The 26,355-nt window shown below is 50.6% G+C and overlaps 1 protein-coding gene across 3 annotated transcripts in view; it reads right to left on the reverse strand.

The window, feature by feature from the left end:
- Positions 1–11,161: 11,161 nt before the first annotated feature.
- Positions 11,162–26,355, reverse strand: part of C12H10orf143 (chromosome 12 C10orf143 homolog) — a 60,259-nt gene continuing 45,065 nt past the window's right edge. For all 3 annotated transcript variants that reach the window (XR_005578383.2, XM_039464963.2, XM_010333331.3), the window contains one exon: positions 11,162–26,071. Coding sequence is in view for 2 of the 3 variants with exons in the window: in XM_039464963.2 (XP_039320897.1) it covers positions 26,042–26,071 (30 nt within the window). In the remaining variant the exon portion in view is untranslated. The remainder of the gene's footprint in view (positions 26,072–26,355) is intronic.

Here is a 26,355-nt window from a genome sequence, read left to right on the forward strand (position 1 = left end):
GGTGCCCACTTCCCATGCCAGGCCTGTCTGACCAGAAGCCCATCTGGGGTCTTGAACACTGGTCTTCCAAGCCCGATAGGTCATAGACACCATCCACAGACCTCAGGCCCTCCTGTCACAGAACGATAGTAAGCACCTGTCCAGGTGGCTGCCACGATGGCCAGAGGGGACGAGATGGTTCTTTGGCCCCTATCTCAAGGCTCAGCCCCGGCTCCTGGCAGCCCTGATGACTTGACCCAGAAGCAGGAAGCTCCGTCTGCAAGTCCCCAGAATACCCTGGGCTGGGCCATTTCTCCAAGCCCTGCCTGGAGCCTCTACCCTGAGAGGAGCCGCCTCCATCTTGCCAGCTTCCACCTGGTTGCATGGTTCCTGTGAGCATCCTGCATTTCAGTAGTATTTGGCAAAAAAGTGGGAAGCCCATACGGCTTGGAGATTGCCCTGATTCACTGTAGAAAGTGTCCTAGGACCCCAAGATATGACACGGCAGTGACGCAGGCATGCAGCCCACCAAAGTGTGCACCGTCCTGTGTTGCTTTCTTTTCAGTGAACCCTGGGCGCTGGGGTGCAGAGTCCCAGAGAACAGTGGTGCCCAGCGGGTGCACAGAGCATGGGCCTGTCCTGGAGCACCCAGCATCCCACACTTTTTGCTTGCCCTTCCCACCAGGGACCACACTGGAGATGAAACCTCTAGCAGGATGCGTGCGCTCTGGATGGGACTGGCTCCTGTGAGGTGCCATCAGGAAGGCACCTGGTACAAGCAGAATTGGACTGTTTTGGAAAGCTTGGCCTCAATGGCATTTTAAAGTGCAGAGAACACTGAAGAGCACCCTTGGAGAAAGTCCGGGTGGGGACCATGGGGACAGGGCGATGCCCTCTGCACTGTGGGAGGACACAGGTGAGCAGCAAGGCTTCTTAGCACTGAAATTCACCAGGGCCGGGCCGCTGCTTCCGCTGTATGTTACCTGTCAAAGAACACTTTTAACTAAGCACCCCCGCTTTCCTCCCGCTGACTGCACCCAGTTACCCCAGTCACACTGCCGGCAACGCGCTTGCATCCTAGAGGAAGTACTGGATGAGCGAGCGAGACAGAAGGCTCACCCCCACGCCCACAGTTCACCGCCCTGCCTGCTGAGGGAGGACCCGTGTGCCCAGCCTCCAAGGGAGTGGCCCTGGCTGTGTCCTCTGTCCTTAGCACGTCCCCTTCCCCTCCAGCCCACCGAGGGAGGTGCCACTTGCAGGCGTGCACACCCCGGGGAGCAGCCCCACCTGTGCCTCCCACGAGGGCAGCTGCAGCTCAGCTCAGCCACAAGCGGAGGCTGTGCACTCGCAGGGACAAAAATACCCCAAGGAAATCAACGCGGGCCTTATTAATATCAGACCCATGCGTGACAACTGTCAGACAATCGGTCAACAAGGGGCCTCGTGTCTGCATGATCCCGGCTAACCCACCGTGATCTTCACGAAGTGTCCTTCTGGGGGGTCCGGATCTTCAAATATGAGGGGAAGACCCTTCCCTTTTATTAGCAGCTAAGCTCTTTATACTTTTCCCATATTGCGGCAGGTTAGAAGTCTAAGCTTTATTGTCTTATGTTATTGAAAATCCAGATTCCGGCAGGCGTCTCCCTCAGGTCAAGCTTTGTCTGCGAATACATTCTCATTTTTCCATGTACAGAGACCGTCTGGAGAGGGGCAGAAAAAGATTATGACTGTAATATACTTAAATCCAATTTATTTGCCTGGCCAGAAACTTCCACCCTCCACAATTGCTTCCTACCCAAGATGCTTTCTTTAATTCTTTCCTGACAGGGAGTAACATGTGGCCGCTACCAGCAGGTACAGGCACGGAGGGAGGCACGGACCCCGCAGCCACTGGGCCAGCAGGTGACAGGTGGCCCGAGAGAGGGGGCCAGCCGCTGACTGAAGTTTTGGGTTCAGCACTGCTTCTGTGCATGAGAACCGGGCCATCGGTTGCATGCTGTTTACCAGGAGAAATTTGGCGACTGGTGAATAAGAGGCAGTTGCCTAGGCAAGGCCACTCCGGCCTGCGGTTCCCTGCAGCCCTGGCTTGTGCTTATTTCATCCAGGAGTGTCTGTCTTGGGGGCCTCTGGGATGAGGGTAGTCCCCACAGCCTCACTTAGGGTCTTGATGAGCCTGTGTAACACGTCCCTGCAGCCTTACCTCTGATGAAGGCTCATAGTCTGGGAGGAACATGGTTTTGGGGGATTACTTTATTAATTAGAACTTGCTCATTGTAAATGATGGAAAGCAAAGGGCCTGCCAGGACAGACGGAGGTGTGGGTGCCGGCCACCGCCCAGGCCCTTCCCCACCCCCGCCCTGGCTGAGCCATGCCTGCCGCCATCCTTGGCCTTAGCCTCCCCGGCTAATGAACTTGGGACTGGGTGGCCCTCCCAATTATTATCTGCTGGCCCTGCCTACAGCCCGCCACAGTGCAGCACAGAGCACAACCATTAAGCACCGACTGTGTATGCCTCTTCCTGCTAAGCTGGTCTCCGGAGGCAGAGATGGCATCAACGCAGGAGGGAGTGACGGGCCAGCAGGCTCTGAGCGCAGGGCGGGGAAGGGCTGCCCCGGGCAGGGAGGGACTTGGCAGGTCCTGTGTGGAGCCACCACTCTTCCCTGTTTGCCCAGATGTTCTGATACTGGCTCTAAAGTCCTGCAACCCAAGAAAGGCTCAGTCTCAGACAAACCAGGACAGCTGGTCGCCCCAGCAGCGGGGACAGGGACACTAGCCCCGCCAGTGCTGCTCTGTCCCCCCAGCAGCCAGGAATAATGTAGCACCAGCTGGTGCCACTCCATCTGTGCATTATCCTGTGCATTTCCCAGGGAAAGGGAACCACCAGGATATGTACAGATACATGGGAAAAGATTTCTTACGGGCTCGGCTCATGTGATTTTGCGGGCCGAGAAGTCACACACGGGTCTGCAAGCCAGAGGCCCGGACCACTTGTGGTGCAGTTCCGGTCGGAGCCCAAAGGCCTGAGTAGCAGGGGAGCCTGTCCTGTGAGTTCCAGTGAGTCTGAAGGATGGAAAACCAGGAGCACCAGCATCTGAGGATAGAAGAAGATGGGCGGCCCAGACCAAGCAGAGAGAGCAAATGTGCCCTTCCCCATCTTCCTGTTACTCAGGCCTTTGATGAAAGGGAGGCTGCCCATCCACACTGATCTCACCAGTGTTTCTATGCAGTCTACCGACTGCAAGGCCTTTTCCAGAAACATTCTCACAGACACACCCAGAAATAATGTTTCACCAGCTACCCGGGTATCCTGTGGCCCAGCCAAGTGGACTCATAATATTCACACTCATGGACTCCCTGGGCCTGTTTCTCACCCCTGTGCTGCGGGCAGGGAGGCTGGCCTCTGCTGCTGGGAAGCCTCCCTATGTCTCATGTGCTCTTCTCCTTGGGTCGATAGCCTTGCCCAAGGGTGCCGTGGATGACTCAGAGGAAAGCATAGTGGGTGACTAACAATTTGCTGTCCCCAGTGAGTCCCTGGTCATGAACCATTTATGGATGTGGCAAATCACACAGTATGGTGCAGGGGCTGGGATAAGAAACTGGCCTCCCTGGGGAAGCTAACTCTGAAGTCAGCAGAGGGAGGTCTGGAAGCTCAATCTCTTGGCATCTTAGTGAGGATGCTCCGGGAGGGGACCTGTCCCCTGCCACTCTCCCTTTCCACAGGCTGAGTGTTTTCATTAGCAGGAAACATGAGCAGCTGGGGTGGGAGTTAGCTGAGCCTGGATGCCCCTCCCTAGGAGAGCGCTGGGAAATTCAGCAGCAGTATCAGGAGGCCTGGGATCCATGCCCCAGCCCCCAGTTCCTACTGGGCTGAAGGCATCCCAATTCCAGCTAGCCTGTTGCTGAGCAGACCAGAAAGAGCACCCAGGACCATGTTCTAACATCTGCCTGTCCCTGTTATGGACAGAGCAGCCTGACCCCTGCTGTGCAACGGTGGCATGAGTTCTGGGTCTCTCCAGGGTGAAGATCCCTTGAAGGCTTCTTTTGCAAAACAGCTTAGGAAGTGGATCATTTTGTTCACAGACACCAAGTACCAGAGTCACATTCTTCCTGCACATCAGAATCAGACAGCAGCAAGTCTCCCGAGACTCTCCACTCACCCTGCAGCCTCCAGATGGTGAAGGGCCTTATTCAAGAGGGTAGAATGGGCCAGCGTGGTGGCTCACGCCTGTAATACCAGCACTTTGGGAGGCCAAGGTAGGTGGATCACCTGAGGTCAGGAGTTCGAGACCAGCCTGGCCAACATGGTGAAACTCTTGTCTCTACTAAAAATACAAAAATTGGCTGGGCGTGGTGGCAGGTGCCTGTAGTCCCTGCTGCTCAGGAGGCTGGGGCAGAAGAATTGCTTGAACCTGGGAGGCAGCAGTTGAGATCATGCCACTGCACTCCAGCCTAGGTGAAAGGGTGAAACTCCATCTCAAAAGAAATGAATGGAATGAAGGGAACACCGTGGTGGGGCCTACAGCTCAGTGAGGGGGCACCAAGGGCCATGGGGATTCAGGAAGCTGGACTGGCCTCCTTCTGGGGGTCACTGCTGGGCACGAGCCAGCATGGGAAGGGACGTTGGGTCTTAGTGTGGACCCCCACCACCAGCACTCCCAGACCCCCAGGAGGCCTTGGCAGGCGGTTGGAAGGAGCTGCACCAGCCTAATGGAATCACCTCTTCCCTCCGCTGAAGGGCAGGTGGGTTGAAATCTGTTCTACTTCCCAGGAGGCCAGGCTCCTGAACCGCCATCTTGCCCAGGAGAAGCTGTGTTTGAGGTTGAAGGCAAAGCAGCGAACACCTAAATACTGAGGCTCTGGTTCCTGAGTCCAGATGGTTTCCACAAACCTGAACCTTTAGGTGTGCTGACAGGTATCACCAGTTTGACCCCTACTGAGTTCCCTCTGAAGGTCAGGTGACAAAGCTGGGAAGCCAGCGTATATGGACAGAGCAGCCCGACCCCTAAGTGAATCTAAGCACAGAATTAGTGCCGAGGAGGCCACAACAGACCAAAAAGCAGGGGCGTTTCAAATAGGAATAAGCTTTGCCAAATTGTCTTCCACAATGCTGGAAATGCTTTTCTCGTTGCTGCTAGCGATGGCCGAGTGCCCATTTCCCACCGTCCTCACGGGCACCACTGTCATTTTTAAAACATGGTGCCAACTTGTTGGTAAAACGATATCTTGTCAATTTGATTTGCATTTTTAACTTAAGAGTTTTAACATCTTTTGCTGTAGCCAGAATTTGAGAGCTACTCATGTGTCTATCAATAGGATAGCAGCTATGTGAATGATCGTTCCTCTTTTCAATGCAGGAACCACGGCTTTCAGAAGGATGAGTTCCATCTGTGCTGATGAGATGTGGCCATAGGAAACACTTTCAGGACAATTTTTTTTTTTTTTTTTTGAGACAGTTTCACTCTTGTTGCCCAGGCTGGAGTGCAATGGCGCGATCTCAGCTCACTGTAACCTCTGCCTCCCAGGTTCAAGAATTCTCCTGCCTCAGCCTCCTGAGTAGCTGGAATTACAGGCACGTGCCACCACGCCCAGCTAATTTGTATTCTTGGTAGAGACAGGATTTCACCATGTTGGTCAGGCTGGTCTCGAACTCCCAACCTCAGGTGATCTGCCCACCTCAGCCTCCCAAAGTGCTGGTATTAGAGGCATGAGCCACCACATCCAGCTTTTCAGGACAAATGAAGTGAAAAAAATTTGAAAGGCTTTTATGTATAATTTTAATAGGTTCTGCACACACACACACACATATGCATATACACAAATGCTCATGTGCACACTCACACATAAACACATGTAACACAGGCACACAAACATATGCACACTCATACAATACACACATATGCCCTACATGTACACATAATCACACTTATATATACACGCTCATGCACACCCTAAGCATATATTTACATGCATACTCATATACATTACACATGCACACATGTTCATACATACCCAAATATGCACCTGTGTACACACAGTTGCACACTCATATATATACACACATATACACATTCACGTGTGCACCTGTACACACACACACACACACACACACACACACAGGCAGAGCTCTGCGGGCATCAAGTGGGAAGAAGAGAATGTGAGACCCTCTCTGGGGATGATTGTTACTTTCTGATTCAGGGCTAGACTGATTAGGCAAAATCAGAAAATGTGGGTAGAATTATCACATAAATGCAACAATCATTCTGCAAATGTTAACCACTTTCAGATGGTTTGTTAGCTAAATCAACTGACAAAGGAAACATATTAGAAGAATGACAAATCTGCTAATTTGATTAAACTTACATTCTTAGAAGGGTTTGTGAACGGATAAAGATGCGAAAGCTTCTTTGGCTCACTTCCTCAGAAGAAACACTGTGATCAATTTCACCATCGTTTCCTCAAATGGTCTTAGTCCTGGACAATTAGCTGGTGTGTTTGCAGGTTGGAGCCGGGAAGCCCTCTCTGCTCTCAGCCCCTCCGATGGGTGACCTCCTTCCACTCTGGCCCCCACCCCTCCTCTCGGCCGTCACTCTGCTGTGGCACCGTGGGCATCTGAAATTAGTTCTTTGCTGTCAGGTTTGGATCCACCTCTTTGTCCTTGGATCCAGAGCTGCTGAAAGCCACAGACTGTTTTCATCACCTCAGCCAACGTTCTGGAGAGCCTACATGAGTACAGCCAGCATGAGAAGGTGGAAACTGAGAAGACGAGGAGGGAAAGATGGGCCGACGTCATGGCTTGGAGGGAACTCGAACGTGAACTGAGTTATCAGCTTGTGTTAAGGAATTATGGATCATTTTTTAGATGTATAAATAAGTTGTGTGAAAATATCCTTAGCTGTTAAAGACACATACCGAGGCATTTAAGGCCGAATCATGGATTGCCTTAATACACTCCAGGAAAAACTCCTCGGAGACAGTGAGGAAGCCAGCCTACAAAACGCTGATGCTCACTGCAGCAGGGTGAGGTGCAAAGCGCTGATGCCCGCTGCGGCTGGCTGAGGGGTGTGGAGGCTCACTGGCCTCGCATGCTTGAGTATGTCTGAATTTTCCAAAACAATACATTTTCTAGAATAAGGAAGTTAAGAGGCCAGTATAATTAAAACACCTACCGATGAGACGATGCTGCTGTAAGTCTTCAGGTTACTGCAGGGAATTTGTCATAACCTAAGAGTGTGCTTCTCGAGGAGTTATACCGCAAAAAGTTGATCATCATTATTTATAAACATGCTGATATTCTTAGGAAACCGAAGAGATTTGTTAAAATATTAAAACAAATGGGAAAAGTTACCAGCTGATTAGACACAAAACACGCAACTCTAACACTCCCCCTAAAGCCATATCCCACTGGAAGGTATGTGTGTGTGTGTGTGTGTGTGTGTGTGTGTGTGTAGAGAGAGAGAGACAGAAAGAGAGAGAGAGAGAGAGAGAGAGAGAGATCGAGTCTTGCTCTGTCACCAGACTGGAGTGTAGTGGCACAATCTCTGCTCACTGCAACCTCCCCTTCCCAGGTTCAAGTGATTCTCCTGCCTCAGCCTCCCAAGTAGCTGGGACTACAGGCTTGTGCCACTACGTCCAGCTAATTTTTGTATTTTTAGCAGAGATTGGGTTTCACCATGTTGGCCAGGCTGGTCTTGAACTCCTGACCTCGTGATCCGCCCACCTCAGCCTCCCAAAGATTACAGGCGTGAACCACTGAATCCGGCCCGGAAAGTATAATTTTTACAAGATGACCATTACCAAGACAGGCAGGTGAGAAAACGTCTCACCCCTCTGTGTTGCACTTTGCTCTCTGGGCGGCTCAGCAACTTTGCTTGTTCCAGCCTGTCTGTCAACCCTGGTCTTTTCCCTACCTCAACCATGGCACTCACGCCCAGACCAAGGGGCAGGTTGGGGGAAGCACCCCCAGGCGCCCTGGTCTCCTGCTGAGTCAGAGGTGCCATCTCTCCTGTGCCTGACACCTGGACATTCTCCCCGAGGGGTGTGGTCTTCCAGAAGTTGAAGCACCTCCATCCCATTGTTCCAGAGGTGTCCATGCCCTGCCTTGGCATAATGAGGGCACCGCCCATCCCAGCAACTAAACCAAAATGAAGAAGCAGGTGCCCAGCAGTTGTGGAGCATCGCCTCTTGGAGGTGGAAGCTACTTGTAGCTCATGATGGGAGGCTTTTTAGTTTCTGCACATCGCAAAGGTGGAACTCACAGTGCCCAGGGGTCTTTGCACGCTGTGACAGAGAGAGAGGGAGAGAGAGGGAGAGAGAGGGAGAAGGAGGGGGAGAGAGAGGAGGGGAGAGGGGGAGAGATGGGAGGAGAGAGGGGAGAGAGAGAGTGAGGTGGGGGAAGGGAGAGGAAGACGGGAGAGGGAGAGGTGGGAAAGACGCTTGGGACAGTCCTTTCCTCCAGTCCGACCAGGCCGACCTGTGAACCTGGTCAGGAAAGCTTTCGAGGCTGTGGGGATGCGGTGTGGGGACCTGAGGAGCCACCCAGCATTGCATTGTGTCAGGAGAAGCCTCGGTGGGAAAAGTGGCCAAGGCATTTGAAGACAGTCTGAGCCTGGGGTGGGGGCCAAGCTGGGAACTGGAGGTGAGAGTCCCTGTGACTTAAGAAATAGGATATGGGGCTGGGCTGGAGGAGGAGAGTGGAGAGGTCTCGGCTGCAGCCCACGATGCCTCCTCCAGCCCAGCCCGTGCTCCCCATCACTCCCGGGCTTGCTTTTCTTCCTTCCTTCCACTTCTGCTCCAGCCAGGGCTGCCAGAGAGCCAGGGGCTGGGAACCCAGGGTGGCCGCTGAGGAAGGGGGCCTCGCTGAGGTGAGCTGCTCGCTCTGCTAAGGGCTCCGACAGGCCTCACTCTGGGCTACAAAGTGCACCCCGCTGCAGATCAGCAAATTCCGGGAAATGAACGCTTGGCTCTTACATTCCAGAACATTTGGCTGCTGGTGGAAGGGGTGTGTGCAAGGTGCCAGCGGGAGGGAAGGGAATCACGAACCAGACGACCCGGTGGATGCACTTGTCAGGGGACCACTTCTTGGCCTTGGGAAATCACAAACTTCCTCTGGGGATGTACCCTCACCACCTCTGTACCCAGAAAGGGCTTCCTATGGCTTGTGGAACAAGAGCCACAAACAGAGAGGCCATTACTACCAACAGCAATGCCCAGCCGTGTGCACCAGTGTGCGGATCGCAGGCAGGGCCCTGACTCAGGAAGGTGAAGACCTTGAGCTCAGGTCTAGGAGCCCATCACTGGCACGTGGCTGATGCCCCAGGGCCTGCCGCACCCCAGTGCCTCCCTACCAGCCCCTCCTGCCCCGCCCCTCCTGTGCCCTCTGTTCTCTGGCATCCAGGTGCCATCCAGAAGTCAGGGCTTCCAAAAGTCCCCGCATTGCCTGTAGAGGTGAACAAAACCCACCCCATGGAGAAAGTTTAGGACCTGACACAGAATGGGTCTGGCTTTCCTGAGGGGAGAGAACAGCTTTGTCCCAGTTCTGGGCACTCGGGGCCTTCGAATGGCTTTTCCTTGCTGGGCAGGCAGCCTCTAGGGCAGGCACCTGGCCAGGCATTGGGCCTCTGCCTGCAGGCTCAGCAAGGCCTGCCCTCCCGCGCTGCTGAAATGCATGCCTTCCCGACAGCGAGGCCCGGCTTCCAGAACTTTTGGTAACAGAAAAGGAAACACACAGGCGTCAAATGTCTTCGAACTGAAACCAGCAGGTAACAGCCCCAACTCTGGCTGCCCCGCCCACCGTGCCGCGCAGACAGGGACAACGACGCCGGACCCCCAGCACTGCGGCTGCACCCCCAGGACGCCTCCCGCAAGCCCCACGCCCAGAAACCGTGGCCTGCGCCCCTGGGTGCCGCCTCCAGACCTTGACTCCGAGAACGTTTCTGTTCTCTGGCATTTTCATTTGAAGCAGAGGTGTCAAAAAGTAAACACAGCCAAGGTGTCATTAGGCTGCCATGGTATGTCTAGCCACACCCCACACAACCGGACGTGAAACCAGGACTTGGAAAATCACAGCCGCGAACAAGGAGGCAAAGGCCATCGCCCCGACCCAAAGCCCAGCTGAGGAGCAGTCAGATCTACCTCACCTGTGGCCTCCAGTCCCAGGAAGGCTGGTGGCACCGGCTGTGGCTTCTGCCTGAGTCCGTAGTGTGGGTAACGTGCCTGCCACTTGCAGGGGCGAAAGGAGCCGCCCTCCTCCCGAGGATGCGACCTCAGCCTCCGGGCGTGGGGTGCGGGACTGGGACCAGGGTGGGGCGTGAGGGCACGGCACAGGGGGACGCACGTGGCAGGGCTCTGGGCAGACAGAACGTGGGACGGGCAGAGTGGCTCAGGGCATGGGGCGGGGCTGGCATGGGCATGAGGGGAGGTGCCTGGGGCACCGGAAAAGGCAGGGCCCAAGGGGTGGAGCGTGAGGTGCTAGGTGGGGCTTGGAATGGGGCGCAGGGTGTGGCACGGAGTGGGGTGGAGCGGGTGGGGAAGGGCTCAGCGTGGGGCACGAGGGACGGGACACGGGGCACAGCAATGATGGGTGACGCGGGGGGCACCCTCGGCTCCCTGCAGGTGCGCGGCCCTACCTGTGCAGGCTGCTCCCCCGCGCGGCGCCTCCCCCGGGACCTGCTCCAGAAGCGCCAGCTGCGGGACCCCACGCGGAAGGCAGTCGTCGGTGGTTCTCACCGCAATTCCTCTTAATTATGTGTGACATAAAAAGACCACCTACAGACGAGACAGTGCTGCCGCAAGAGTCTCGAGGTTACTGTAGGGAATTCTTCATAACCGAAGTGTGTTTTCCCCGATGAGTTATGCTACCACTTGATTTAATTTTTAATTTTTACATTTTAATCAAAAATAGATCAAATGGTGGTGGTCTCTCCGGGGAAACACACTTCAGATAGGAAGCCGGCCATGCTCCTTTAAATATGGGAACTGCTGTCTCCTGCACCGTGGGCTGGGCGTGTCCTTTCTGGGAGGTGCCTTGGGCCATGCACCTGCGGCCAGCTGCTCACCTGCGCCTCCCGCTCACCTGGACGGGGAGGTTCACTTAATCCGTGAGTCTATGCAGCTCCTGGGCCTAAATTTCCCAGGAGGCACGAGTCACATCCCCCAGGAGGAGCTCCCTGACCTTTCTGGGGATGCCAGCATGGGGAGGTGGGCGGTGGGAGCCCACCGTTGAGGTGTGTTTGTGTGTAAGCGTGCACACTTGCTTTTTAATGTTCTGTATTCTAGTCAACAGTACAGCTGTTCAGTTGCAAGGAAAGGCGTGAACACTGTAATCCAGGTATTTCTCTGGAAGACATGTCTTGCATCCATGTGGTCACCTGGCTTGTCACACTGGGGCACTGAGCTTGGTCTAGGCTCCTGCCTATAACCAGGTGGGCTCCAGGAGCAGCCACCCAGTCCCGTGTGAGCCTGGCGGGTGCGCTGAGTGCATTCTGCAGCTCCTCTGGTCTGGTGTTATCGCACAGGGGAGCCTGGTGTGGAACCCATGGGGTGGCCGTGGGGATGAAAAGTCCGTGGAGTAAAGCGCCGCGGTACTGGCTGGGCGCAGGAAGTGAAACTAGTTTTGTTCCTGTTGCTATCATTGCAAGGGAAATAAAGGCAGTCTGCTCCCCTACTTGCTCTCCACCCCAGCATCTGCACAGGCATGGCGGGTCTGGGCAGGGCATACAGGGTCCTCCAGAGCCCCCTTCCCTGTGGCTGCCTTAATGCCCTGATGGTGCCCACAGCTCTCAACCTGCAGCTGCCTTCTCAAGTTCCTGGATTCCAGCACTAAGTAACCCACTAAGGCCCCCACACTCCAGGCTTCCTGCGTCCAGAGCTAGTCAGACCTGGATGAAGCCAGCAGAGCTGAATGATGAGGGATCCACCTTCTCTTTCACTCCTGTCCCTAAATCCATGGACAGGTGACACCCAGCCACATGACCCTGCTGCCTGAGACATGCTGTCGCATCCTTTTCTTTTAATGCGGTGGCCTTGGCCCCTAGGTTCCATCAGAGATGCTTCCCCCCTCCCATCAATGTCATTTCCATAAAAATCCACTGGAAACTTTTTTTTTTTTTTTTTCTGATTTAGCCCAGGAAAGTCACGTGGCTTCCCCTGCAGCGCGGGCGTGCCTCCTTTCTGGGGGCCAGCTGTTTTTGCCTTTGAAGCGCAGACAAAAATCAAGTGCTCCTGCCTGGCAGCCTGGCTTTCGGGCCAGGTGCCTCCCCCTCAGTACTGTTTGCAGTTTGTCTCCTGTCTCTGCCTCCGTGGCTCATCACAGGACTTTATCCCAGTCGTGGGGCATCCCAGGGCCCCCATCACCTTGGGCCCTGAAGCCAGTAAGCAGAGAGATGGAAGAGGTCAGGGAGGAGGAGGGGCAGGAAGGGGCGGATGGCAGGCCCGACCGCCCTCTGTGGATAGATGAGGGCTGCTTGGGGGCCAGCTGTCCAGCTCACCCCAACAGCTGCAGGGCAGCAGGCCCAGGGGAAAGCTGACCTGCCTGTGGCCCCTCCATGGACCCACCTGCCTTGACAGAGGGTAGAGCCCCAGTCTACGGGTGCCCTCCTGCTGGCCAGGTTGGGAGCAGGTTGGCTGACAGTAGGTTCCCTCTCTTGGGGCTTCCACTCTCTGGCACCCCAATCCTTAGCCCCATCATGACCTGGCCTGGGACTGGCTGGATACACACTGGCCTACGTCCCCAGTACCCTCTGTTGGGACACCAGGGTCTCTGCAAGTCCCGACTCGCGTCCGAGGGCAAGTGGATCTGGCTGTTCCAGATCCATGGGGGGCCAAGGGAATTGAGATGTGCGGCGACCTCAGTCACTTTCAGACTTCAAGGGCCTTCACTGGCCCCACGGTAGGGAAGCTCTTCAGCGGCCCCACGGTAGGGAAGCTCCAGACTCTGGAGGACCAAGTCTTCCCGTAGACCACACAGTGCAAACGAAGCCACGAGCTTGAGAGACATCTTTTTAAGAGTCAGAATCTCGCTCAGTCACGCAGGCTGGAGTGCAGCGGTATAACCATGGCTGACTGTGATCTTGAACTCCTGGGCTCAAACAATCTTCCTGCTTCAGCCTCCCAAGCAGCTAGGAGTGCAGGTCTGCACCATATCGCCCATTAAATTTTATTCATCTATTCTTAGACACAGGGTCTCGCTGTGTCGCCCAGGCTGGTTTCCAACTCCTGGTCTCAGAGCCGCTTTGAGTCCTGAGGAGGGAGACCATTCCACTGGCAGGGCCCAATCAGGGATTTTCAAAGTTGAAGCCCTCTTCAAAATAACGATTAGGGAGGTTCAAAAGTCATGGGGAGTGCTTTAAATATTAAATGAAAAATTTAAGAGGTTAATTTGAATTTCTATCCCTGTAGACGGAATTGCTACAGAATCAAAGGAGAGAAAGAGGGGAATACAGCAACATTTAATCGTGGCTGGAAAAGCCTCGGTGATTAAACCAAGTGGTTTAAAATCTCATCTCCAAGTGCTCTGTGTTTTCAGGGCCTCAGCAGTGTGCATGCATAGCTTTTATACACAGGAGAAAATCATCAGCCAAAATGGAAAAACGAGAGGCTGAGGGCAGGATTCGGAAACACAAAACAGGTGGTGGGATCCGCCAGGGCGAGGCATTCCCCGCAGGCTGTGGGCGCCTGACTGAGAGGCAGGAACGGGCCGGCCTCACACCCAAACTTGCACTGTCGCTGGCCCCGGCAAGTGCTGGCTGTGGCCGTGGCTCCTGAAGTTCCTCAGAACCTCATTAAGAATAGGTTTGGCCAGGCATGGTGGCTCACAGCTGTAATCCCAGCACTCTGGGAGGCCAAAGCAGGAGGATCTCTTGAGCCCAGGAGTTCAAGACTAGCCTGAGCAACATGGCAAGACCCCCACCTCAACAACAACAACAATTAGCCAGATGTGGCGGTGTGTGCCCGTGGTCCCAGCTACATGGAGGTGAAAACTGCAGGCAGGCCTGGTGGCTCCCCACACACCAGCCCGTCCATTCACTCATACATACAGAATCAGAATCACCTTAGTCACAAAATAAAGGCAAAATGAAAATCACGGTAGTAAGGCCTTAAAAGAATGTGTTTTTTTAAAGAAAACTTGAACATCTATACATGACATTTTCTACCTCAATTACAACAGGGAGCATCTGAGTTCATTTCACTTAAAGAAGCATGCATTATCTCTCAGATGCTATTTAAGAAATTATTCTAAGAGATTGTTTTGAATCTAGAGAGCATGTGGCAACTGAATCAGCTCTTAACACAGGACGTAAACTCTGGCGCCTCTCCGTCTGGGCTCAGTCCCTCCTTGCTCGAGCGCTGACCTCAGCCATAGTCAGGTGTGTGGCCTTGGCCCGTGCCCTGGCTTCCTTGCCTCCGTCATGGATGAAGGTCCTATCTCAGGCTGCAGAGGGACCACTGAGCTGTTATGTGCAAAACACGCCGGCCTGTGCGTGGACAGAGGCAACGCTGGCTGCCATCACGGTCCTGAGATTCCACTGCTCAGCCAGCTTGCCGTTTAGTCAAGGTTAATTTTTGAAACACACAAAAACTGGAAAAATACAACACATAGCAAACCATGTTCTCACCAGAATTAACAGAACACTTGGGCCATGCTTGCTTTTGCTTTTGTTAAACTTAGTAAACGGTGACTGCTGTGTTGACGTTCCTTCTGTGGCTGCAAAGAGTCCCATCTCCCTCTCCCGCCCCCGCTTCACTGGAGTCCCATCTCCCTCTCCCACACCCAGCTGGCCACCACCATACGTCCTTCTGGCCTGTATAAAATAGCTTCTCTACAATGCATTCCTGTCCTGGGTTAGAAACCCTGGACAGGGCCCGACGGGGATCACATGTTGCTCTATGGAGCTCCTTGAGGCAAAGAAGTGGGGGTTCCATGTACCCCACACAGGACAGTGGTCAGCCCTGGGCCACCCAATCACGGAGAGTGATTCCAGACACCTCCAGGTGTGGCAGCTTGAACCACCAGGGCGATCTCTGGAGAAGATAGCCATGGGAGCTGGGAATACCCACCACAGTCCTCCACACCCAGAAGCATCCCCGTGACATTTACTGCCCCAGATGACACAGCCAGGACAAGTGAGGTGCAAGCTGGGCTTCACGCCCAGACCAGCTTCAGTAAGTGTGCCCCAGCCTGCGTCGGCCCCACGGTACTCTTGGGGTCACACAGCTGAATCTTTGGACCCCCTGACTTTGTCATCATAGACTTTCACTGCACCTGTCTAATCGCAAACATAAGCTGCCCATTCTAACATCAGGAGCTATTTTAATAAAAATGCAGGATTGAAGTAAGAGCTTAGGCCAGGACATCAGTGAATAAGACTGGTGGCCAACTCATCCGTGTTGCTCTTTTGTGGGCCTCAGTACCCTTGAAGATAAATAACACCATTCATAGAGCATTTGAAAATTCTTGCATTCACTCTGAAGAGAAAAACATGCATGGTCTAAGAATGTTTTCCAAACGCTACTAACTCTAGTCGAATGTTGGTGGAGATCATTCATACGGTAAACCTTTGCAGCCAACAGGAATACCAAGTCGGGGGTACAGTCTTGCGCATTTCTGTGAATTGTGTATGCAGTGGAAATATGGGCAGGCAGTGACAGAATGTTGGGTTTTGTAACGCTAGAAGTTTCTAGACTGATGGAAAGCTTAAAAAATATAAATAATACTTCAGCTGCTGCAGCATTTTTTTAAGCTGCTAAAACAAAACTGTTATTCATTAAGGTTTTCGGGACCACAGAGTCAGACCCCCTGGTTCTCGCCTCTGCCTCTGTGATGGTGTTTTCCAGAACAAGGCCCCGGGCGTGCGAGGCCCTCACAGGAACATTCCCATCTGTGTCAGGGGCTTGCTGTTGGGCCTGAGACTGGAGGGGAGGAATAGCTGCGACTCGGTGCAGTTTGCGAGTAGCACAGCAGCCCCAAGGGCTCCTCAGAAGCCAGGACTTTGGGACAAGGGGCCCAGAGAGCATGTGTCAATTACTACAAATGCCAGCGAAACCACGACTTAAGTGGAACCATCTGGAAGGACAAGGAGGCTTTGTCAGAGTCTCCTCCCCCTCCGTTGCCAGGAGGCTGGCCCAGCACCAACTCAAGGAAAAACTGCAGGTCCCAGGAAGAGTGGTGGAGGGCCCCTAGGGACCACCCTGGGATGGGGCGATTCCTACCTGGGAGCGAGAGTATCTGCACCCAAATGGAAAGCACAAGAGCAGCGTGAGCCCTCCCTCCAAAGGCCACCATGGGTCACGGGTCGGCGTGCTTTTAGTTTTTAATTGTATTGTGGCAGGAACGCTTGCCATGAGATGTGCCCTCTCAGCGGAGTTTTAAGTATATAATACGGCCTTGTTACCTACAGGCACAGCGCTGCTCACAGATCTCGAGAATCTATGCATCTGCCATAACTGAAATTTTACACCGACGGATCTGTAACTGCCCGTTTTCCCCTTCCTCCGGCCGCCGCAAGCATCCTTCTATTCGTGCTTCTCTGAGCTCAGTTTCCAGGTTCCACAGGGAAGCGAATCACACAGCCTGTGTTTTCCTGTGTCTGGCTTGTTTCTCTTCGCATCATGTCCTCTGGCTTTGTCCATGTTGTCTCATAGGACAGGGTTTCCTCCTTTTCAAAGACTGAATAATATTCCCTCATATGCATATGTCACACGCTCCTCATCCGCTGCCTTTGAGTGGGCATGCAGGTTGTTTTCACATCTAGGCTCTTGTGAAAAGTGCCACAATGGACACAGGAGTTCTAGCATCTCTTTGAGATCTCATTATAATTCTTTTGGATACGTAGTCAGAAGTGGGATTGCTGGATCATACGGTAGTGCTGTTTCAGTTTTCTGAGGAACTTCTACACCGTCTGCAGTAGTGGCGACACCATTTTGCATTCCTACCAACAGTGTGTGCAGCTTCCAATTTCTTCACATTCTCACCAATACTTGTCTTTTGTTTTTTAAAGTAAGTATGAGGTGGTCTCTCTCTGTGATTTTAATTTGCAATGCCCTGATGAGTAGTGACAATGTGTATCTTTTCATCTATCCCAATTTCTGATTTCAAAATATATTACAAAGCTACAGTAATAAAAAACAGGACAGTACTAAAGTAAAGACTGATCTATAGAACAATGGAATAGAGTCAAGAAATGAATCCATCCATATATGGTCAACTGCTCTTCAATAAGGGTGCCAAGAATACAAAATGGGTGAAAATAGTCTCTTCAACAAATGGTATTGGGAAAACTGGATATGCGCATGCAAAAGAATGAAATTGAACCCTCATCTCAAAACTATAAAACTCCTAGATTTCAGCAAATAGGCTAATGCTTAGCAAAAAAACAAACAAAAAACTCCTGGAAAAAAAAGAGAGAGAGAGAAAGCTTCATGGCATTGGAATTAATTTCATGGATATTACCCCAAATGCACAGGGTACAAAAGCAAAAATAGACAAGTGGGATTTCATCAAACTGAAAAGCTTCTTTACAGCAAAGGAAATGAGTAAAGAGGCTATTACAGAATGGGAGAACATATTTGCAAACCACATATCTGATGAAGGGTTAATTTCCATAATGTATAAGGAATTCATACAACTCAAAAGCAAAAAAAGTCACAGTCCAATTTAAAAATGGGCTTTGGACATTTCTCCAACGACATAGGAATGGCCATAGGTCATTTTTGACCATCAACAACTTGTAGTGATTGGCCAGCGCCTTTATAGACTCCTGAGATTTCATTTCTTCTGCTGATTCAAATTAATTATTAAAAGGCCTGTCAAGAATGTTTGAAAGAATTAAGAATTGTGGATCATCACTGAATTGGCTTCCTGAAATGTGAATAAATGGGCCTCACCTGGCTGGGCGCAGTGGCTCACATGTGTAATCCCAGCACTTTGAGAGGCTGAGGTAGGCAGATCACTAGGTCAGGAGTTTGAGACCAGCCTGGCCAATATGGTGAAACCCTGTCTCTACTAAAAATACAAAAAAATTAGCCAGGCGTGGTGGTCATGCCTATAATCCCAGCTACTCAGGAGGTTGAGGCAGGAGACTTGCTTGAACCTGGAAGGCAGAGGTTGCAGTGAGCCGAGATCACGCCACTACACTACAGCCTGGGTGTCAGAGCAAGACTCTGTCTTGGAAAGAAAAAAAAGATGGGCCTCTCCAGAAGAGTGATGAAATAGATCATTTTAACTGAAAACTGCATTGGTGGCTGATGGTTGTTAACTTTTTAAATAACTTTACTCTTTTTAATAATGATCACTGAATAAATGAGTAAATGCAATTTAAGGTTTGGTGTGATTATTTTCACGTTAAGTAAATTTAGATGTCAGAAATCTTGTTTGTCCCGATTTAGGACTAACAACATCACCATGTATTTAGTAAATGTGCAATTAACCCTTATTGACCCTAGCAAGCCACTGGTGGTCTTTGGGCTCATCCCCACAGGGAAGTGCAGCCCCTCATGGCTCCAGGCTCCAGTGGCCTCTGCTGTACTGGAAGATTAGCCAGGGGAGTGCGTCATGAGCAGGACGAGGGCAGCACCCCCGAGAGCCACTGTATGCACAGGGTTCAACAGCAAGGGCCACCCTGAGCCAGGCATTCAGAGTGAACACCCCAGGACCTTCACGTGGGTGCCCGAAAACTCATACTTGGCTTGTCCGTAGTGAAAAATGAGGAAAAGAAACAATGTCATTTTACAGAGAAAAGGAAGGGCTGAGCCATCGAGAGTTTTTATGTTCATTTCCTTATTTTTTACACAGAGTCTCACTGTGTCACCCGGGCTGAAGTGCAGTGGCGTGATCGTGGCTCACTGCAGCCTCAATCTCCTGGGCTCAAGTGACTCTCCTGCTAGCTGAAACTACAGGCATGCATCACCATGCCCACCTATTCTTTTTTTTTCTTCTTCTTCTTGGTATATTTTGTAGAGATGGGGTTTCACCGTGTTGCCCAGGCTGGGCTTCAACTCCTGTGCTCAAGTGATCCTCCCTCCTCAGCCTCCCAAAGTGCTGGGATTACAGGCGTTAGCTACCACATCCAGCTGAGTTTTAAATTTTTCATGGTGTTAGATATAGACGGCACAAAATGCATGATTTAAACCGTTTTGACGCGTCTGGTTCGGCGGCATTAAGTGCTTTCACTCTGTTGTACAACATTATCACATTCCCCGTCTGCAACTCAGTGCCCGTTAAACACTAACTCCCTGCTGTCCCCTCTGGGCCCTTCCACATTTACACCAGGACCACCCCGTCTTCCTACCAAGCTGCTGAATACTTCACTGTGACCATGGACACCAAGCCCAGGAAATCCTCACCAAACACTCTTACATATTGGTAAGTAACTGGAGGGCCAGAAGTTTCTAAAGGTCCTCAAAAAACGGCATAAAAATCATGAATCCTAGCTAAGAGGCAGTGGGTGGAGAAAACGAGGTTTGAGGCAGCCTCTCCGAAAGGCCTGTGGTTCTGGGGGGCAGGGGGCTTCACAACAGGGTCAGCATGTACATGGCTGAGAGCTGGCTTGAATTCCTTCACCCCTGTGTCCTTGGGCGCTGGACTGGCAGGTTCTGAGGCCTGCGCAAGTGGATGCAGTAACAGTGGCTATAACCATCATGCTCCATTCCAAGAGCCTCAGATACAGAACTGTGTCACTGACTTCTCAGTGAGTGATGACACAGGTATGTTGTTATTTTCATTTTACACATGAGGAAACTGAGTTCGTAAATGGCAGAGAAGCCCCAGGCAGGCAGCCTGCCCAGGCCCCCAGATGTCGTGACTTAGGCAGTGGTACCAAGGTGAAGGTGAGGGTCTTCCTAGCCTGGAAAGGTAAACTCTTCAAATTATTCCCCAGAATGCTTCCCACTCCACAGCCAGGGAATCGCCTGCACCTCCACAAGACTGCATGTTACTGTGTCCCGAGTGACGTGGGCAGACAATGTGCCGTAACAGTTCTGATGTTCACAGCGTGCTCTGTGGCATCTCCTGGGAGCTTATTCAAAACGCAGAGTCCCAGGCCTTGCCCCAGGCTTGGAATCTGCATTTCAACCAGACACCCACCCCCACTCTGCCACCCCACGACCCATGTGCAGCTCTAGCGGTGAGGGTCTGGAGGAGGCAGATGCTGCTGTGCAGGAGGCCAGGCCTGACCCCAGCATCTGACCATGGACAAGTGATGCAACCTCCTCGAGCCTCTCTTATTAGTACAACGAAGGTACTTCTTCTCTGGAGGAGTTTTGGGGGTTAAACATGATCATGTAAGTCAAGTACTCAGCACAGTGTCTGACATACAGTGTGCTCAGGAAAGATGGGCTTCCTTCCCTTTGCATTTGGGGAAAATGCACTAGTAGGTTTGAAACAGCAATTTTTCCAGGAACGATCTGGTATAACAGTTATAAACAGAAACTGTCATTGAACCAAGATTACCTGGGATGAGCTGAAAGTACAGGACCTATATTAACGAAACAGGGAGGCATTTATCAGAGCAAAACATGCCATGTGTCTGAATAAGTCTCAATACTGTAAAGCTACCCCTTATCCTACAATTAATCAATAATCAGCACAAACCCATCAATACTTTACGTGGGGTATTTCTTTGAGATTTGACAAAATGATCGTAAAGCTGATCATACCCATGCGGGTGCACTAGACCTGGGCACACATGTATTCACTATTCAGCATGTGTGTTATATTTTAATAGAAAGCCCACCCCCACACAGGCACAGTGTACGGCCACCAGATGAGAAAGATCAAATCACAGAGAAGCAAGTACAGAAACTATCCCGTGTATGATAAAAATGGAACAGACAGTCAATAGAAAATACGTGGTTAGAATAACTGGTTAATATTTGGGGGAAAAAAATGGATGTATCACCCTTTACCCTTCAGAAAGTTGCAGCTAAAGTTTTAAATGTCAGAACTCTGCAAAAACGTAGATGTATAAGTTACAATCAACTCATGTAATGTACATGACCTTGGGGAAAGGAAGGCCTTTCTTGAATGATTCTAAGGCTAGACGCCAGCAAAAAAGAGGCTGACAGGTATGACAGGGAAAAATTGTGTGGCAAACGGTATATAAACATTACTGAAAAGAAAGTGAAAAATAATAAACTGGGAAAAATATTTCCAACATGAGAGAAAAACAGACTCAATAGCCTTAACACATAAAAGAACTCTTAAAAATAAGTAATGAAGACACATGCCCCAATAGAAAACTGGGCAAAGGTGGAAAGTTTTTAAAAGACACACATGGCCAGTGAGCACCTCCGAAAAGCAGTGTGTGGCATACGAATGAACACTGCAGCTAGCGAAGATCACACTGGCATCCATCAAAAGAGGAGCCCTGCCCAAAATTCAAAATGGAATCTGCTTACACTTCTACCAACTTATCATCTACTGATATATAGGAAACACAGGTCAGTGAAGCAGGTAAAACCTCAGGGAGATATAATTAGCAAAATTAGCATAAACTCTACTATCCAGTTTCTGGAGGGGAAGGGAGGGAAGGAAGATCCCTGCATAGAGAGAGACTTAGGAACCCATCAGCTTGTCATAGTGCGTGGCCCTGATGCGGATCCCAATTCAAGCAAGTTGCAAAACACAAAACAAAAACAATTATTATGAAATTGATGAAGCATGTAGAAATTTGACCAAAAGGTAGGTATTTCATGATACAAGGAATTACTGTAAATTTTGCGTTAGGAGGGGCAATTGTATTGTGGTTTTGGTTTTCGAAAGTCTCTTTGGGAGACACACTGAAAAAACAGCACAGCTGCAGCCATATTCTGTCTGGTATTTGCATCTAACAGAGGAAGCAAGTGGGAAGAGGCAGGCAGGGCTGGCAGCGGCCAAGCGTCACTGGAGCTGGATGAGAGCTGACGGGGCTCCACGTCCTGTTTGTTTAACCTGCTTACTTTTGTGCATGCAAAATGCTCCATGTTTAAAAAAAAAAAAAAAAAAAAAAAAAGGCTCTGCCAATGTTGGTGCAGAGGGATGGGACATGGGCTCTTGATACCTTTCCAGAGGGCAGAAAACCAGAAGGTGCCCTCTGATCCAGCAGTGCAACTTCTAGAATGTTCTAATGAATATAAGCAACGCTTTACAAAATATAAGGATGTTTAGACAGCAACTTCTGTAATAGGAAGCAGGTAGATAGAACCTACACACTCATTATGAAGGAACTGGGTAAATGTGACGTTTCCATTTAATGGTATACTGTGTAGCAGTAATACTTAAAATGGTCTAATACATACTGACATGAAAAGACGTACATGGTGTTAACATTAGAAGTATACGCTAGGCTGCGCACAGTGGCTCACATCTGTAATCCCAGCACTGTGAGAGGCCAAGGTGAGCAGATGGCTTGAGCCTAGAAGTTCAAGACCAGTCTGGGCAACATGGTGAAGCCCCATCTCTACAAAAAATACAAAACCTAGCTGGGCGTGGTGGCGCACACCTGTGGTCCCAGCTACCCAGGAGGCTGAGGAGGTACCCATCTGGGCCTGAGAAGTCAAGGCTGCAGTGAGCCATGACTGTACCACTGCACTCCAGCCTGAGAAACAGCAAAATACAGTATCAATTTTAAAACTATAAGCTCAAGAGCATATATTCACATAGAAAAAAATTTGGAAGGACATACATCAAAATGCTAACATGAGTTACTTTTGAGTAATGGGATTATGGATGACTTCATTTTTATCTAAAATTTATAGTTTTTTCTTTAATAAGTATGGATTTCAAGTATACTTTTTTATTGTTTTAAAAACAAATTTGGAAATAAACTATATTTTAAAAGGAAAAACATTTCAAATGATGTTAATATACCTTTGTTAGCCACTTACCATGCTTTTGAATGATCTGAAATGTTTCATAAGCTGTTGGCTTAGAAACCATAATTATAAACTTACTTTGTGAAATTATTCAAGGTCTGTTTTGACATTTTTAGCCCCCATATCCTCCCAAAAGCAATAGCAGATTATAATTAAAGAACAAATTGAAAATGTATCTAATGGAAATACACACACATCAATGCCCAGGCTGTTTCCTCAGGGTGTAAGAAAATGTCTTCTTCCTCCTCTTTTGATAAGAATACAAAGATGAAGCATTTTAAAGGGATAATCCCATTTCACGCTCGTCACGGGTACATCAAGACCCAGTTTAGGGAAATCTATGCAGGTTTTGCCTATTAGCTAATCTGTTTTAGTACCTGTGGTGCTGACAAATTAATTTGGCAGGGAGAAACCGTGCTGCACGGGGCAAGCTCTTCCAGGTAATCCCAGCATGAGGCGGGTTGGGCTGGAGAGCAGACACCGTCCTGTGGCCAGGGATGACTCTGGAGCCAGGGCAGTGGGGCTGAAGGCCAGCTTAGATGCCAGGGAAGCTGTGACAGCAAGTCAGGAGGTGGGTGAGGGGCAGCTGCCAGAGGACAACCACGCTGTAGACAGGACCTCTGTCCGCAAAGGCCAGACCAGGCTGGGACTGAGGTGTGGACCACACCGAGGAAGGTCTGGAATTTCTGAGCCTTCTATTTTATGGCCTGCACTAAAATGGTTGGAACCACGAAGACACTGTTGCCATCCCCCATTTCAGGGACCCAATGACAAGCTCCTGCATTCCCTTCACAGTCCAGGAACTCCAGCACCTCGAGAAAGCTGCTACATCTCCACTGTGATGGTTAATACCGAGTGTCAACTTGACTGAAGGATGCCAAGAACTGTTCCTGGGTGTGTCTGTGAGGGCGTCGCCAAAGGAGATTAACATTTGAGTCAGCGGACTGGGAGAGGCGGACCCAACCTCAGTCTGGGTGAATACCATCGAATCAGCTGCCAGCTCAGCCAGAATAAAGCAGGCAGAAGAACATGGAAGGACTGGACTGGCTGAGTCTTCCGGGCCTCCGCCTTCCTCCCATGCCAGATGCTTCCTGCCCTCAAACATCAGACTCCACGTTCTTCAGCCTTTGGACTCTTGAACTTACACCAGTGCTTTACCAGGGGCTCTTGGGCCCTCGGCCACAGACTGAAGCCACACTGTTGGCTTCACTACTGCTGGGGTTTTGAGACTCAGACTGGCTTTCCTGCTCCTCAGCTTGTAGATGGCCTTTTGTGGGACCTGATCGTGTGATCGTGTGAGTCGATCCTCCTTAATAAACTCCCCTTCATGTTCACATCCATCCTATTCTGTCCCTCTAGAGAACACATGTACACCCACATTCCGGCCAGCTGCACCTCATCCCTTTCGTCCTTGTCACCTGGTCACGTTTCGCGGGCTTTGCTTTTCCAGAGCAGAAGGCCTGCTTCGGGCTGGAGGGGCTGTGCACCGGGAGGGACGGTGCTAGCACAGAGGTCACACTCCAGGCTAAGGACAAACCCGACGGCGACCTCCCACCACACAGATGGGAACTGGAGGCTCCAATCAGCCCAAGGACTCATCAAGGACACGTGGAGATGGTCAGCGGAGATGAGATGGAAACTCATATCTGTCCGACTCTCAAGTGGGGACATTTTCCGTGGGGCAGGAGGATGCCCGGGGACTGTTCTCTACCAAAAGCCAGCTTCATATAAACAGCGCGAGGGACACACACCATTTCTGCTACAAAACACCAACAGACACCGCGTGGACACCTGCTCTCTCCATAAACGAGGGTGAGAAGGAAGAGTTTACACACATAAAATGAACGTGCTGTGAAACCAAGTTTTTTTCCCCACAAAAATTAAGACGTGTATCTCATTTTGAAGAGAAGAACAAATTAAAGCTCTTCAGAGAAACCTTTTTTTTTTTTTTGAGACAGAGTCTCACTCTTTTGCCCAGGCTGGAGTGCTATGGTGTGGTCTCGGCTCACTGCAACCTCCACCTCCCAGGTTCAAGCGATTCTCCTGCCTCAGCCTCCTGAGTAGCTGGGATTACAGGTACCAGTCACCGAGCCCGGCTAATTTTTATATTTTAGTAGAGACAGGGTTTCACCATGTTGGCCAGGCTGGTCTTGAACTCCTGACCTCGTGATCCACCCGCCTCGGCCTCCCAAAGTGCTAGGATTACAGGCATGAACCACCGCACCCAGCCACAAAAATCTTTTCTAAGGTCACAAATGCCAACACCTCCTCCCTCCCTCCTGGCTGTGGCTGTCTGGCACGGACTGACATTTTCGAATCTAGTCACAGCTCTGGGATCTCACCCAGGTTAATGGAGACATGTCCTGTAATGCTGGATAATCCGTATCCCAGGTGGCTCTCACCAGCCTCCTTTCAACACCTGTCTTCCTCTGCTCCATCTTTCCCATGTGGAACTCTCCCCACGACCCAATGCCACGGTTATTTATAGAGTGGGCTCTTCCCAAATCAGTGCTGAGGACGTCCCTGGAGGGAACACCATCCCTGCAGATAACATGATGTGGACAGGAGCTTACAAACAGGACATCTCAGGAAGCTTCAAACCCAGAGAAAAGAATGCCAGCCTCACTGTCAGACAATACATTGAAAACCCAAGAGAAAATGAGTAATTTCCACTTTAATATAAAAGGGATCCTGTCGCTGGTAACTTCAGTCGGGGAATAGACTGGACCTTAGCATTCAGTAAAATTCACTTCCAGATTAGAACATTTTAAATATAAAAATAAGTCTTTCAATGAAAGAGTATGTAAGCAGCGCTGGGTACATTGGCAAAACAATGAAAAATCACAATGGCAGGGCTGCGTCTGGATGGGCTTCCACAGGCCATGAGTGCCCACGCTCACAGGAAGTTTGACACCAGACTTTTGACTTGTAAATAATGCAACTGATCCCCTCTCAAGCAAGAACATTCGAGAGGAGCCTGCAGTCCATAGTAATGAGTTGGGTGCTCTTCTGAAGTGACGTGGATTCCTGGTTCTCCTGCAGAGGACGGTGGGTTCACCAGAATGAGAGGACACACAAACCTCCCCCACCGGCAGACGGCACCAGCTGCTATCTGAACAGGCAGGTGTGCAAACCCATCTGTAGGAGATTCCCATTTGCTGCAACATGAAGAGTTCGGAACCGAAGCTGGAATCTTCTTTTTTCCAGCTTGCATCTCCTAATGATTCTTGGTATGGTTAAAATGTCCCTACAAAGACAAAACAGCACGTGGCGGGAATCAGTTTACCTTGGCCACATTAATACACCTTGGCTATACACTTGCCAACACAAAGCACTACGTTTAAAATGACTGCTTGTGATATCTTAATTTCTGAGGTATCTGTCTATAGATATATTAATATATATTATATCATAATTAAGATATTTAAAACGTTTCCAGTAGTGCCTGGTACATAGAACATTTTTAATAAATGTTACTTCCCTTCTTTCCTTTTTTTTTTTTTTTTTTTTTTTTAAAGACGGGGTTTCACC

Source organism: Saimiri boliviensis, chromosome 12, assembly GCF_048565385.1.
Source record: "Saimiri boliviensis isolate mSaiBol1 chromosome 12, mSaiBol1.pri, whole genome shotgun sequence".
Lineage (NCBI taxonomy): Eukaryota > Metazoa > Chordata > Mammalia > Primates > Cebidae > Saimiri > Saimiri boliviensis.